At 41.6% G+C, this 15,561-nt stretch overlaps 2 protein-coding genes across 3 annotated transcripts; one reads left to right on the forward strand and one right to left on the reverse strand.

Annotated features, from left to right (window-relative positions):
- Positions 1 to 906: 906 nt before the first annotated feature.
- On the reverse strand, positions 907 to 11,961 carry LOC311490451 (protein sel-1 homolog 3). Of its 2 annotated transcripts, XM_084547933.1 has the most exons (24): positions 11,648 to 11,961; positions 10,644 to 11,148; positions 10,395 to 10,521; positions 9,766 to 9,887; positions 9,467 to 9,582; positions 9,159 to 9,208; positions 8,923 to 9,046; positions 8,702 to 8,840; positions 8,408 to 8,551; positions 8,117 to 8,322; positions 7,838 to 8,017; positions 6,164 to 6,286; positions 5,847 to 5,987; positions 5,689 to 5,751; positions 5,433 to 5,609; positions 5,220 to 5,347; positions 4,770 to 4,853; positions 4,594 to 4,675; positions 4,260 to 4,335; positions 4,049 to 4,176; positions 3,743 to 3,864; positions 3,231 to 3,345; positions 2,918 to 2,981; positions 907 to 2,737 (listed from the first exon to the last, which is right to left on the reverse strand). In XM_084547933.1, the coding sequence occupies exons 1-24, from the start codon at positions 11,705 to 11,707 to the stop codon at positions 2,499 to 2,501; spliced, it is 3,315 nt and encodes a 1,104-aa protein (XP_084404059.1). In that variant the 5' UTR covers positions 11,708 to 11,961; the 3' UTR covers positions 907 to 2,498. The 2 variants fall into 2 exon arrangements, with proteins under 2 accessions (XP_084404059.1, XP_084404058.1); XM_084547932.1 differs by having other exon boundaries at positions 7,838 to 8,322.
- Positions 11,962 to 12,569: 608 nt separating this feature from the next.
- Positions 12,570 to 13,616, forward strand: psmb11b (proteasome 20S subunit beta 11b; the record flags this gene model as incomplete). Its single annotated transcript, XM_084549038.1, has 2 exons — positions 12,570 to 13,118; positions 13,257 to 13,616. 2 exons carry the CDS (start codon positions 12,570 to 12,572, stop codon positions 13,614 to 13,616), a joined length of 909 nt encoding a protein of 302 aa, XP_084405164.1.
- Between the last annotated feature and the right edge of the window lie 1,945 nt (positions 13,617 to 15,561).

Consider the following 15,561-nt stretch of genomic DNA (forward strand, 5'->3'; position numbering starts at 1 on the left):
GCTGGTTCACAGAGCTTTGGTGGTAAACCAGGGCTGGGTCTTTAGATTTAAGTACATATTTGATGTTCAGCCACAACTACAGTGACACATTGTGGCTTCATTAAGGATCCTATAAAAAACGTGTTCAGTGAATACATTTATTTTAGAATGAGGTGATATTTGGGTCCAGGACAGATGTGGATAAGTCACATAGCAACGTTCGCTAACACCCTTTCCTTAAATAACCACCATACACATTTCTATTGATGAAAACAATACTTGAGGTTGATATACTGTATCTGGATTTAGTGAAATATCTTGACAATGAATCAGAAGCCATGGAATTTAGAACAGATAACAATGGGGGAACCATATGAGGAATCCATATTCAATTTGATTTTTCCTGGCATTAGCAAATATTGCATGGTAACATACTAAAAGTAGATAGTGAGCAGAGTAATCACAATACCTGCTATGCATGTCGGCACTGCCATGTCTATCATGTTAACATGACTTACAGTAGCATTTAGCTCAAGACAGTGTTGTGCAGTGCAACTTACGGTGTGTGCAGACTACAGGTGAAAAAGTAACTGGCTACAAGTCATTTTATACAGAAGCCAGCGGTACGAAGCTGCAAACTGACGCTCTATAACCATTGTTGTTGCATGACACAACATAATAAAGTGGAGCTGGCCTTGACTTTATTCTGTGCCACAGTGGAACAGTGAATGGTCAATAAACCATGTTTGCCTAGCCAGTTTTGCTTGTCTTCTCTCTTGCCAAAATGTCGCGTCCTGTCTGTCAGATAAATAGATTGAATGAAAAAATTAAATTAATTCCTTCTGTTGGCCGATTTCCACTGCCTTTTAACCATGCTCTTTTTTATTATAATTCATTTTATCGTGACATTACAGAAGAGAATGCAGCTTGGCAGAGTACAGCAGCTGTGATTTACTAGTTATGTTTTACATGGATGATGACAAAAACATCAATGAGTGTTTGAGCAACACTTCAACAGTAACAATGTAGCTAGCCGTGCTTGGCAAGTTTGCATTTTTGTCACTTGTTGTGTGAACATAGAATAACAGAACTGCTAGCATAGCAGACACATATTTTTATGTCCTGGTCAGTGCTGAATATGATACCTTATCGTGGGTAGTGGCATCCCAGTAATCAAATGAAGAAGTTTTTCTTTTGAATTTCTCCCATGGTGGTCAAAGTAGCCTGTAAAGTATGTCCTTCATTTACTCACGTGTAAAGGGAGGGGCAGGGAGAGGCACGCGATGTTCATGTTTGTCACACTCTTCACTGTTATGTCTTGTCTGCTTTCCTCAGAAAAAGTCATAAATAAAATACAAAAAAAAAATGTAACCTGTAAAGTATACTAGCACTGGTGATTAGTGCAATACATGTTTGCAGTGTTTTTGTTTTCTCCTTTAAAGTCTGAGACAGACGACATTAATGACAGAGATAGAAGTTGGAAAGGAGATGATTAGTCCATCCGAAATTATACACAGACGTCACTTTAAACTGAAGGAGTTCCACATGGAGCTGTTTACACTGTGAAACTCCTTATTTAACTAATGACACCTCCATGAATATCAGCTATAAACGGCACATCATCACAACAGTCACTCCGAGCTGTAAATAACTGTTAAGAACTGAGTAACCCTGTCTATTCATCATACTCGTTGGCAGTCATAGAAACAAAATCTGTCAAAGAATATAGCCAGTTATGTTATCTTTATGAACACACAAACAGCAGCACCAAGGAGAAGCGTTACTTTTTGACTAATAATCCCGACAGGCTCTAAAGATGTGTTTGAAGAGTCACCCATTGCTATAGTAAACTCCTCTCCGGCCAAATTCTCCTCAGCGATGGCTAAAACTGATATCGTCTTATCTTTTGCATTGACAATGAGCACCTGTCCAGCAAGGGACTAAATCAATACGATCTGAAATTCCACTGCTCTGACCAGACAAAATGTTTCAGTGCCCCGCATGCTATTGTAGCATATCCTGTCTCCTGAGTGACATTTATCATCTGCACGTCACTGATAGGCCCAGGGACAAGCCTTAATAGTTGACTTATTAGAACACAGCTTCCGGCACAACATCTCTCAACACATCCATCTCTGAGGCTGATTGTTTTTGCTTTTAAATACAAATCAACATTTTATATTTTTATTGGGCTTACATAAGGGAACGTCCACACTCCTCCTTTGACAACACATCATCAAAACAATATAAACTGTAAGTTGGACTCAGGATAAATTCAATGAACCCCATGGTAAGTATTTCATTTTCCATGAACATGACAATGGAATTACCGACATAAATAAAGCAGGATGCTCAGATCCTGACCAGATCTTCTCTGTTTCCTGTCCTAAAATGAGGCACATGACACAAATGTGTCATGCAAATGGTTCTCTCACTCAACCACTAAATGTATGCTCTAGAATATGTAGTGTCTGGGGCTTCGGCTGTGGCTATTGGATCATTGTGCTGGGTATTGTATGTCATAGGAGATGATAGAGGAGTGTGGCCCAGAAAGCGCACAAGCACACACCCGCCAGAGTCAAAGCCAAATCGCTGGTTTGCAAGAGCCACTGCTCTCTATTCAGTATGGTAAGCCATTGATTCCCTGCCGCTGTGTTGGCTCTTCCCATGATGCCATCTTGGTCTCTGTTCATGTTGACACCATCTTGGCTGGCAGATGATGTCCTTGCTCTCAGTGCAATCACACGGCATCTGTGTTCTGTGTTTAGTAGCAAATGAGGAGGATGAATGGAGGTAAACACACCTTCCATGGCAAACATGACATTACATAGATTATCCATAGATAAACAAATCAGAGTGCTAGCGCTTAACAATATGTGGGGAAATTGCACCATCTTGTGGCAAAGTAGATGTGGTAAAGAACAACACAACTACTTACCAAGACAGCTCTGCAATGGCACAAGGACAGTAATTACAAGGACAGAAAGGAGAGATGCATATGTCTATGGAGAGATAAGAAGAATGATTTAAATAAATGATCACATTTTCTTTCTCAAAATAGTAGTGTACAGCACCTTTAATGTCTTATTCATGATCACAGTGCAATTTGCATTTTCACATATTGCATTAATTATAGGTTGATCAAATTATCAAAGGAGGACAATGTAGGCTACTGTAGGGCTGCGGTTGGTGGAGTGTTGAATTTCTCTCTATACTACATACAGTATGTGTTTGTTGCCTTATATGCATACCAAGAAGAGCTGGGCACCGTTGTGAGTCATTCTCCTCAAGGCCCTTCCCATCTGGAGTGCAAGCAGAGCTAAAGAACAGGGCGTTACTCCCTCTTCATCCTCAGCCTCGACACATCTGGGGAGATCAAACAATGAGAACTCTGTTCTACGCATAATAACAGTAACATCATCTGCAATCATACATAAAATAAGAACATAAATTAAATGGGGCAATGTTCAATGAGCAGTTGTGGGATATTTAAAGTAGCGTAGCACTAACAACAAATAAGGTTAGCTAATGGATGAAAAGATGAAAAGTGTTTTTCCCAAACTGTCTGACTGCAAAGCTTCATGTTTACACTGGTAACCTCAAACCTTCATGTTTTTGTTCAAATAACAGTGGAAGCAAAATATAGTTAATCATATCATTCACACTGAAAATCTCTTGGACTGTGGCATATGAACAAACATTGGTCAGCCAAACAAGGCTGATTGTCATTATTCATGCATCAGTTGATAATTTTAAAAAGCACCTTTTTAAGATCTTCTCCATCACAGTATCCGGCTCATCGCGGTGCGACACATTAAACAAGGCACGGGTGCTCAGCGGAAGAACGTGCCCTTGTTGTGACAGAACGACCAGATTGTACATTCCCTGTGAGACGGTGCGAAAATAAATTCATAACAGGAGCCTGATGGGTTATTCACCAAGAAAGTCTCCAAATAATAACAGTATATAATGCTGTTTGTTGTTTTTATTGCGATGGGCCTGAGCCCGCGGAAGTTTAATTAAGTTTATCATAGGGGTGATGAGATTACAGCCCAAGTAAATCTGTCACCTGGGGGCTGCCTGCAAGAGCGGCTCTGCTATACATTGATATGGCCTGCTCAGCCAAGGATAATGAGTCTTCTCGTGTGCTGGAGGAATAGTAGTAGTAGTAGTAGTAGTCTCCCATTTTCAGCAGAGCTATAAAGAAGATAAATACTTGCTGTTCAGTGACTGACAGGGAGACAGAGCGGTTAAAGCAAAATAAAATGAGATGAACTCACCGGATGGATGGGGATCATAGTTTAATATAGAGTAGTTATGATATCTCCGCTGGCAATCATAGGTGAGATTCAGTTCCTACATTTGGTAGAGTAAGAAAGAGCACAGCAATAATGAGGGCTATGTTATCAACTGTTTATAATTTCCCTCTGGCTTAGTTTTCTTCTTTTAGCGCGTGACTGGAATTATGTTCAGTTTGCGCACCGGCTACAATCAGAACTCCAATTATGAGACATTGATTGCAGAAATGTACTTAAGATCAGGTCAAAAGTCTGAAAATGCTTTGTTCAAGGACCGGCACAAATAGTTGAAGCCAGAAGAAGAATAGAGATTTACCTCACACAGGTGTGCAGCGTTGCTCTGGGCTAAACTCAGACCGGTTTCAGCGGCCAAAACATATTTCACAAATGCTTCCTGCCTGTTGGCAACACAATAAAACAAATGCAAAAGTGAAGACAAATAGAACAGAGCAGACCAGCCAATTGAAAAGTAATTGAAATGAATGTCCCTACCAAGAGCCCAGGAGGTAGGCCTGAAGAGCCTCTCTGATCATAAATCCAAGGTGTCCGTTCTGTTCACAGACCTTTTTTAGCATTCTGCACAGAGGGTAAAGGATGGGTGATGAATTATGGAATATAATTTACGCCACATAAACTGAGGATATTTTAACAGGCTCTAAAAATAGTTTCAGATTGGTTGAGGTCATTCTAAAAAAAGGTGTCTACATCTGCAGGGGGAGCTTGTTTAAATTCATAAGATGCCAGAAGAACACTGGTAAGCAGAATCTCTCTGTGCCAGACAATAATGCGGCGGTGACACGGCCTCTTATTTTTAGATATGCAAATTCTGGTTTCTGACCTTGAATTAGCCACTGTCATTGAAATTAGATGCCACGAGCTGCAGGCTACAGTGCAACAGCCCATAACAAAGCTTTCTTCACCAGTCTAATGAAAGCCTCTTACATCACAGCCCTCTCCACATCCTGAGACACCCCTTCCAGGCTTCCCGTCGAAAGGTACCAAGCTGCCTCCACCGACGCAGCTACATGACCAAACCGAGACGCGTTCAGAAACTGCTGGAATGCTGCACTCTGCGGATCAGGTAGAAAAATAAATCAACTGGCTGATCATATCTGGATCATATCATATAATTTTTTAAAGGCGTGGAAATCAAACCTCATTCCTCAGTGGTCTGTCTGGGTGTTTCCCACTGAGATGATAAATTCCCAGATTGAACATCCCGTCTTCACTGCCATTTAAAGCAGCTTGCTCAAAGTATTTCACTGCATTCTTGTGGTCTTTCAGTACAATCCCATGGTACCAGCCTAAACCATTCAAGGCGCTAATTGAGCCCTAAAGCAAGGAAACAGACACTGGTATTCATAGTCAGTGCACACACCATAAACACACAGATTGATTACCACCAGCTCACCATTGCTGCCGCTTTTTTCAGCAGCTTCAAACCTCGGGTATAGTTTCTTTTTACTCCATGACCCTAAAGGAATCAACATCAATCAGTGGATCAATAACTGTCAACGCACAGACAAAATGAACAATCGTAAAATAAGAGTATTTGTAATCTTACACAACCTTCATCAGTTGGATGGAGTAGTCGTACATCGCAGAGGGATCCTTCATTTGCATAGCACTCCTCTCAAACCACTTCACCGCACTCGCTATGTCTTTTGAGACTCCATTCTGTCCCCAGTAAAGCATTCTTCCCATGCGGTTCTAAAGTTAATAGAGTTTTTATTAGCCTGTTCTGGACACTGACTCAGCCAACGACCACAAAAGAGAAATTAAAGTAGGACTCAACTCTGATGCTTCATATCATCCATATGAAACCATAACGTCCTTATCTGTACACCATATAAAAAGTTTTTTTAAAAAAAGTATATCACATATACCTGGGATTGTATGTCTCCTCTCTCTGCTTGGAATTTCACATACTGGAAGACGTCACTCGTCTCATGTATAAGGCTGTTTATATCGTCTTTATTGCTTAAATAGATATGTTCGAGTAGATATTGCTTTAAAAAAAAAGACAAGCAGAATCATTATTATAGTAAATATCTACTACTGCAACTGTGACTAGTAATACTTTATACCGTTAGACCCACACTGTTAACACTGTATAGCTATTACTAGTGACACTGGTCTGTCAACACGCTCTGATTTTGGTCTCTATCGGTTTCTGACAGAAACATCTGGATCTTTACATCTTTACGGGCTGCATTTTTACTGTGTTTCCCAGCTTGTTGCATACTATCTGTGTTGAAGAAGTGGACAGTTGTTTGTAGTGTAGAGTTAGTTCTCCTAGATTTTTTTATGCATATGCTTTACTGCGGTAGAAATCAACACGATGAAACATTAAAGCTGCGGCCCATCCAGCTAAACTATGAGTTGCGACTGACTGTACAGCTTTGTAAAGCAGAGGGTGCTGCAGATGTGCTATGGCCACTTTAAAGTGTTCATGACTCAATATGGAGTCAAGGTAAAAATAAGAGCAAAAACAAGCCTGTCATTTATAGACAGGTTTAACTCCCAAACTAATCCCAACTAATCATATTAATCGGGACTGCGTGGATGGGGTTTGATTTGATTGACAGTTCTGGCAACACAAGCCAACAATTACACAACAGGTAATAATGCTGTGATTTAAATAGTGGATAGTTCTGAGTGGCGCTCAGAAGAACATGAGCTTGGCACACTTTAAACCACCCAGAAGAGCTCAGACAAAACAACACAGAAAGAAATGATAACCAGGATTTCATTTCTTTTAATTAAGATGTGAAGATAGACTGTTATATTGCCTTCTACTCTGGCCCTCAGAGAGCTTTTGAGTCGTTCCAAATGCCACAGGTCTTAATACAATTTTCACTACCAGATCTGACTGCCGCTGTTTACTTGGTGCATTGGCTGCCTATTCCAGCTGGAGCAGACAGTTAGGTCTCTTTGCTACTTTCATGGACATCTTTTCATTGGATGCAGCTTATTTAAATACTTGGAGAATAAACAGGAAATCAGTCGGAAGTAGCCTTTTCTCATTGCTGGCTCCTTATCTTCCGAGTGCTCTCCCTCTATTCATCAGTGCAGCTAACTCATTCCCATTATTAAATGAAGATTTAAGAAGCACTTATTCTCCCTCCGCTTCTTCTAATCTAGCTGGCCGGACCAACAAATATGCTATTAATCATTCTGGGGCTGAGGTACGGTATGTTTTGTAACAGTGCTGTCACAGCTGTCATGTGCTTGCACGTGTGAGTAGAGGACATTCCCGGTGTGAATACATTTTTATACTGTGCATTTGTGCATGCGTCTACACTATATATGTGTCTATAAATCTCTCAATGCACTGCTTAACATGATCCTCTCACTAGGCTAAGTCTATGAGTGTGGCAGCAACCTCTTTTTTTAAATGTACTAAAGCAAACTGTATGTAATAATGTAGCTTAAATTAACCAAATCCATGTTTGTTTATGTTTTTTCTATCACATCCACAACTCCCTACTTACACCACATTAGTAAAATAAATAAGTATTAATATTAATTTTGCAGTGACTTCAGTTGTTTGAGCATACCTTACTTCCATGTATCTGGGAACTATCAATGCTGCTCTGATCCCCAGCATTGGAATAGTAGCTATAAGCCATGTCCAGGTCTTTAGGAAACCCATCAATTCCTTGTGAGTGTTTGTACCCAGCATGCATCAGGGAAAAGCGGTCGTCACCCAAAGCGCCTATCAAACTATAGACATGACCCTGGAAACCACGGAGGTCCGTTTTAAAAGGCATTCTTAAAGAAGTGGCTTTAAATGTGATAAAGTAGCAATTAAGATACAAAGGAGGCTCTGACTCTACCTGCTGTTGATTGACTGATTGTCCCAGGCCAGAGAGGTGGATGGCAGCCAACAAGAGAGAGGCTCTGTGATTTCCAAAGCAGGAGCATGCTCGGAGTAAAGACATTGATTTGGATGTGATTTCCATTTGTGCCTTATCCACAGGGAACATTGTACCAACCGTTTGGTCAAATAAAGTACTTTTCAGGAGCTTCATACTCAAGGATCCTATATAAAAGCAAAGCTGTGTAAGTACAGTACATCCCTTAAACAGATCCATTTGGTCGGTGTCTAAAACCTGTGTAAAACCCACCTGTTCTGATTTCCTCTTCTTTTGTTTGCAAGAAATGAAAAAGAGTGCTGTATTTAAGTTGTGCTTCCCGCGTCCATGTTTGCGTGCAGGTTTTCTCTTTTTCTTCAAACTGACCCCACAGTTGTAAGTCAGGGACACAGGCACCTGAAATAAACCAGAAAAGGCATCTTGCACACCATTTTCTTACCACAGTCAGTAGAAGTACAGCTGTTGGTTGCACTGACACAACTATACGAGGTTTATCCCTGGAGAATAGTTGCAGCTTTTATAGGACATGTCAAAATAATATTTCACCTGTGCTGGTCGGTGACAGAAGGTGATTCTCAGTTACTTCTCTCAGAAAAGCTTTAGTGAAAGCTGTTATCTCCCGGCACTCCTGATGAGTCCTCTCCAGTTCATGTAACGTTGCCTCGGGGTGAAGTTGATTATTTATCTGTGACATGAATAACACTGTATTAACAGTCATAAAACGGCACAACGGTGTTTGGTGTATGCTTTGAAAATGGGCGTGTTACCTCTTCGGTTCCAAATCGGTAGTACTTCACAGGCCCAAAATACCCATGAATTCCTTCCATGTATTTGCCTCCCCCAATCACAAAGTATCCTTCAGTGTCATCGTAGTAGACGCTGTGCTGAAATCTATAAAATATTCAATAGCACTCAGACATTTCTATTGCAGTTACTGGGCTAATAGGTGCTTTCTAAGAGAAACAGTTCTACTTTGCTTATTTTACAAAAAGCATTGTCTTACTCATACACACTTCTGCGGGATTCATCACCCCATGTTGCATTCAGCAGCACCTAAAAGTCATAGAAAAGAAATAACGACGCATGAGCTCAGGCAAAAAAAAAAAAAAAAAAAACTTCTCAGCTGAACGACTCCAAATTGCAGTCCATACTGCTATCGCCTGGAGTTTCCCAGCTGGAAAGGAATAATCTTTCAGGATCTTACAGCTGTTCCCAAAGCAAACAAAAACCAGCCTGTCAAACAAATGAGATCTATTATTATTCTATTTCTTATCCCACCACCACCCAGAGGAACATGGTTGGATGCTATACCTTGGAGTCCTGTATGTAACAGTCTAATCTAATCCATTTCCACAGGGGCAACATAACGCCGGCAAGGAATGCTTCATATTCTCCCGTTGTCACACGTGCCTGAATTATGACATCCCCTACACGGGGAATATGACAGTTATATATTTCACCACACGAGATCCAAAGCTCTTTATTAATACATAACACAGTCTGTTCCACAGTCTCACAAATCACACATCATCACTCACAATCATCTCATGATACCTCAGTCCCAACCCCTAAACTGGTATCAGGTGAACACACCAGCTGCTGTGACCCACCTGTGTCTGTAAGCTGCATCAGAATCGAGTCATATGAATTGTTCCTATCGACATGATGGATGATCCCGCAGAGCTCATGGTGACACCATTTCCGAAGGTAGATCCACACAGATAAGGTGACGCTGAAAACCAAGCAATGAGACGTTATTTGACAAATCATTTCTTAAGCCACTCGGGCGCGAGGTCAGATTTAAAAATGCTGCACATTCTGCTAAAAATGTCTGACCCCGCTGTCTTTCATTGACCGTAAATAAAAAGCTTATATGCTCGGGTGAAGAGGCTTGGTGAAGCTTGTAAAGTCATTTATAAAGACACTGAAGTAAAACTAAAAGTGGAGAGTGCCCTAACAGATGCTTGAAAACCGAAAAGGAAACAATCACTGACCTGTGCCCTGTCGATCTGCCGATGTCAACACAATCTACAACCATCATATACTGTACATATGAGGCAATACGTGCTGCTGTTCAGCTTCATAACGTTTAACATCAAAACGTCTGCTCATTCTTAAGCATTTGATACAACATTTGGAGACCTTCCAGGAGATCTTTTTCATACTGTGTGGTTGAACTTCATACAGCATAAGTTCCAGTTAAATGAAGAAAATTAGAAGTCAGTGTGTGAAGGACAACCTGGGGTTTCTCACAGCGTGAAGACGAGCTCTCTCTAGCGCTGTGTCGATGAAAGGCTGGAACCTGCGGACCACTCCAAAGCGCTCACCAGTACTTGCCAAAGGGAACTTTAGAATATCGATTACGTCTGTGTACAAACAACACAGCAAAAGACTGCATTGACAAACCACACTTCCATGTTGGCTTTAAAAGCTTTGGAGATAAAGACGGGACATGCAGAGAAAATGACAGTGTGATTAAGGGTGTGACCTGATTCATGTGGACACTGATGGATTCTGGTCATCTGCCACATCAGTTGAGCAGACCATGACGGGCACCCAGTGGGAGGCTTAGTTGGCCGCTCTGAGAGTGGCATTATCTTTAGCAATTTATAAATCCTCCGCACGGAGCTATAGTATGAGCCGAGCTCACTGCCATTTGTAAAATAGTCCAGCCAAGCACGGACTGTCACATTCTGAGTGATCAAAATGTTCCTGTTGAAAAAGTCATGTTGATATGAAATGGACGGAGGCAATCTGAGCAGCACCTGGCGGATCCCGCGGGCTCGGTGTGTGCTGCTGATCCACTTCCTCCTAAAGACCACTAAATCTGTCTTCCTTAATGTAGACACTGCCACCTCCACTGCAAGCTGACATGGCCTGGAGCAGTGATACCGCACACGGACCACTGAGCCATCAACCACTTTGTCAGGGACGGAGTCAAACTCTATGAAATTGTCAGTTGGGGTTGAAACAGCTTGTAGCACACATCGTCCCTGGGGGAAGTGAAAGAAATTTCAATCAAATTAAGTGAATGTAAAGACAAACATGCTTGTGTGCTCATCTCCTAGTCCCTGCGTGCTGTCTGTTAGGCAGTGTACAGAGGGATTTTGGAACTTATTATAACTTATTATCTGAAAACAGCTGCCTGCTGTTACTGAAAACTGAAAACACTATGAGAGCAGTGAAACAGTGCAGGAGACAAACAATGAGCCAAAGCTCGTTTCAAAGCCTGTAAATCAGGAGTTGCTCAGGACTGACATGAGAAGTAAAATAATTTGTACCGTAGGTTCGTCACCAAAAGCAATTTTCTGATTGTCATCACGTTTATAATGACAATATTTTCCCTTGTTATCGAATACATTGTCATTACAAAAATATCAACTATAGCTGCTTTAAAGGTTACACATGTTCGCATACTAACATATAAATATGAATAGTGCCTTTACACAACCACTGATATTGTTGCTTTAAGGTAAAGATAAAGTTGCTTACCATTAGAAGAGAAGTAGTGAAGAAATAGTGTCCAAAAATGATGATGAGAAATACATTCATTTTCTTGGCTTATGATTAAAAGAAATATTTAATCAGTGGATTCATTATAAGTCCTAGAGCCAAAGTTAGTTGTCTTTGAAATGCTGTTGTCTCTCAGTGTTTAACTTCTGACAGAACTTCGCCAAATAGGTGGCAGCTGAGTGGGCGAGCATACACCCTGTGTAATGCAGGACTTCCTGATATTCTGGTGTAGCAAGTTAAGCAGTTTGCATAAATTATCTTTGACCTAGGATGACATGGCGCGATTTACACTGCTGTGTGTCACAAATATGTCGTTTTTATTTCATTTTATTTGTGATTCTGTTAGGGAACTTTCCATGGGAGCCATGCATCAAAGCGCAGAGTCTAACTTAATTTGATGTGCTCGAGCCAAGGCTTTGCCATCACCCTGCATCCTCTTTGGCCTACGCCCACGCAAGACTTTGAAGAAATCTGATCTGAAAAACAACCTGATATCACAGCCAAGATTAATTACCCATAGGCTACTGACTGTTTATGCTTCAAAGTCAAGGGAATGACGCGCTTGTAATGTTGCTGATGGCTTGTTTTAGATGACCACATATAGATGAACACGGTCTTGTTGTTTGTATAAAAGGTGACTGCGGCTGAAATAGACTTAAGCTAGCACTCTAGGGGGCAAAACACTGCCAGACAATTATTTTGAATACTTTGGAGAGGGTTGGATTAGATAGAATTTTAAAGCCAAGAAGAAATACTACAAATAAAATCATTTTGGGATATTCACATAAATATATTGGCGCATTCAATGGCTTTACAGGACCTATGTAATTTCCAGGACACCTTTCAGGACAGTCTAACCAGAGAAAGCTCTTCAGTGCCATTTGGAATGAAGACTGACTATATGAGTAGTTTCCGCTTCAGCAACAGCACAAGTCTGTTTCATTTTTATATACCAGTGGCAAAGTACCTGGATGAGAGTCCTATACAGTTTGGGCAAATCAGCGCCGCTCAGAGATCGAGTGCCATCTTATCTCAAGACTCCTTCTTAACATCCCCCTCCTTGCCAACAAGCCTTCCTGATGCCTCCTCTCAGCCTGTGCCTCTGCCATTTCCCATGTCTCATGGCACCACCACCTTGGCTTTCATCTTCCAGGGTGGAGTGCTGGCTGCGGCGGACACTCGTTCCAGTTGCTCTGGGCTCGTGGCTTGCCCAGCCTCCCACAAGGTCCTGCCCATTCACAGTCACTTAGTGGGCACCACGTCTGGTACTTCCGCCGACTGTGCACTTTGGAAAAGGATTCTGGCTCGAGAACTTCGACTTTACCAGCTCCGCCACGGACAACGGTTGTCCACATACGGAGCTGCCAAATTGCTTTCACACATGCTTCACCCATTTAAGGGGACTGAGCTGTGTGTAGCTGCTACGTTGTGTGGGTGGGATGGAGGAGAGGTGGATGATGGATGCCATGAACATGGAGGTACAGAGAATCTCAGTGATCAAACAACTGAAATGGAAAAACTTGCGGATGGCACCAAAGAAGAGGTCTCTCTGTTAAAGGAAAAGACTCAGAGCTCTTCGTTCTCTCAGCTACACCTTTCCACAAAGAAAATAAGTGTCTCTGGACCCAGGCTGGTTTATGTGTACAGTGATGGTACTCGCCTGCAGGGAACGCTTTTCTCCGTGGGCTCAGGATCTCCTTATGCCTACTCAATTTTGGACCAGGGGGTTCAGTGGGGGCTGACGGTGGACGAGGCCACATCAATAGCTAGAGAGGCTGTGTACAGAGCTACACACAGGGATGCATACTCAGGAAACTGTGTAGACATCTATCACATCACCTCAAAAGGATGGACTCGCAGGAGCAGAGAGGATTTGAAAGAGGAATATTACAGAGAAAAGGAAAGGCGAAGACATGAGGGAAGGCAGAGGCAGGACGTGACTGAATAAAGACATGAAACAAACAAAAATGGCATGAGAACAGGAAGGCAAGCACTGGAGACTATTTTGCAGGGACGTGATGGCAAAAGATACTAAATTAATGAAGAGGACAGGCAGTTGCAACCTCGGGGCTATTTCTCAAATGATTTGAGCATGCATATCGTTCCCTCTAATAAACAGCTGATGTTTTGTTTGCACTGATGATAAAATGTGTTCTAAGAGCTCGCTGCTGCTGGCTGGCATTTTGATATACACATTAAAACATTATAAATCATTGCAAGTATGTGAGATAATTACTGCCTACTTCTGAATCGGATAAACAGAGAGAAGCAGAAAATGACAAGTCAAAATACCTAAATGTCTGGAGGCTGAAGGTCATAATGTATTGCTGTGTGTAGGGGAACCTATTTAGCTGTTAATAGTAAAGGGTTGAAAATTGATTTGTGTATGCTGTCAGAATACTTTTGAAGTTTCTTTGACACCTCAATAAATTAATGAATAAGTGACATTTTGCTGAACTTGCCTGTTCATTTTGCTTGGGCAGTGTGGTCATAAATTAACCACACCATTCTAGTGCCTCTGCAGAGATATTAGGGTAAAAGGAATGAAGCTGTCCGTCCTCTCCCTCGCTAGTCGAACAATGTCTTCTCAAACTATAGAGAGGGGAGCCAAAATATAGTGGTGAAAGGTTTCCAGGGCAACACAAAATGTCAAAATGCTGGAGCGGTGCACAAAGATGTGTTTACACAAGCAGACATGATGAGCTAAATTTTAAAGCATCGTACTATATTGTATATGACAGAGTTTTAATGGACAAACATATGCATATGTGTGTGCAGCGAGCGTGTCTATGTGTTATTAGCGGTATAAAATAAATTACAGGCAGGAACGCGTGACTGCAGCATGAGCAGAGATGTGCACTAGTACTACTATATGATTGACTGCAGCTGCAGGAGTAAGAGGGGAAAGCCTCCCTTCCTCCCCAACCTCATCCATAATTCTCATCTCTGGAAGTTCATTAATGGCAGAATTATTGAGCGAGTGTAAAACATAAGAAAGGGGGGGAAAAAATGGAGGGAAACCAATTTGGTGGTCCAGCATTCAGAGCTTGCAGCGACGGACTCATACACAGAGCTTTGTGTTCTGAGACGAGGCAAGGACAGAATTGCAAATCAAAGTTCTGAGCCCGCAACAAGAATTGCAAGTTCAGATTTAAGCGAGCAGCCGTTCCTCTTTTGCTTAGCCCCTTCAAAGCTTTTTGTTGAGTTTTGGCAGTTTCTTCTCCTCACATGCAAACTCCAGCTGAGAGCAGAACAAACTCCACTGGATTTGACCAAACCGTGAAATGCCACGGACCCAGCCTTCTCAGTTCATCACTTCATCTGTTTTGTTTGTTTGTTTTTTTTGTTTTTTTTCATTTGTCTAAAATAGCTTTGAAAAGAGACAGTGTGACCCCAAAAGGCAGAAGTTTGCCAAAAAAAATTTGTTGACAGCTCCCTTTCACACTGAGGGCTCAGAAAATGTTTTGTACTTAGAAATCTGCCCCAGTGTGGCCTGAAATCCTTGCTATCAGGCTGATTACTGCTGGGCTTTGTTTTGTGCTGGCTCAGTAGTTTTGGCATTAATAAACCTCCGTACCCAGCTGGTACAAGAGATGCGAGGAGTGACTTTAGGGTTGCAAGCCTTCTTTCTAGTCATATCACTGAACGGTTGTCTCATCAACACTTGTTTAAAGGATCGCTTGCTTCTTAGTCATCAGACCCTCAAGAGACGTGGATGAGCAAAGAAAGACTGCACTCTGTATGTGCTAATTTGTACAGTATTGAGATGATCCGTGTCCTTTTGCATCAGCGAGCAGTTTTTAATCAAGATGAGGTCTCATTTTTCTCTCAAATTAAGAATATCCAGAACATTTGGGTAGGAATAAAATGTAAAAAAATATCAGATAATTACT

This window comes from Chelon labrosus (genome assembly GCF_963514085.1).
Source record: "Chelon labrosus genome assembly, chromosome: 7".
Taxonomy (NCBI): Eukaryota; Metazoa; Chordata; class Actinopteri; order Mugiliformes; family Mugilidae; genus Chelon; species Chelon labrosus.

Bases quoted from the DNA above. Each gene is read 5' to 3' on its own strand.
- LOC311490451 (XM_084547932.1), bottom strand. From the start codon at position 11,707: ATGAATGTATTTCTCATCATCATTTTTGGACACTATTTCTTCACTACT. The intron at 11,149-11,647 runs GTAAGCAACTTT...CACTTCCCCCAG, and splicing joins TCACTACTTCTCTTCTAATG to GGACGATGTGTGCTACAAGC. The intron at 5,988-6,163 runs GTATATGTGATA...TATTAACTTTAG, and splicing joins GAGGAGACATACAATCCCAG to AACCGCATGGGAAGAATGCT.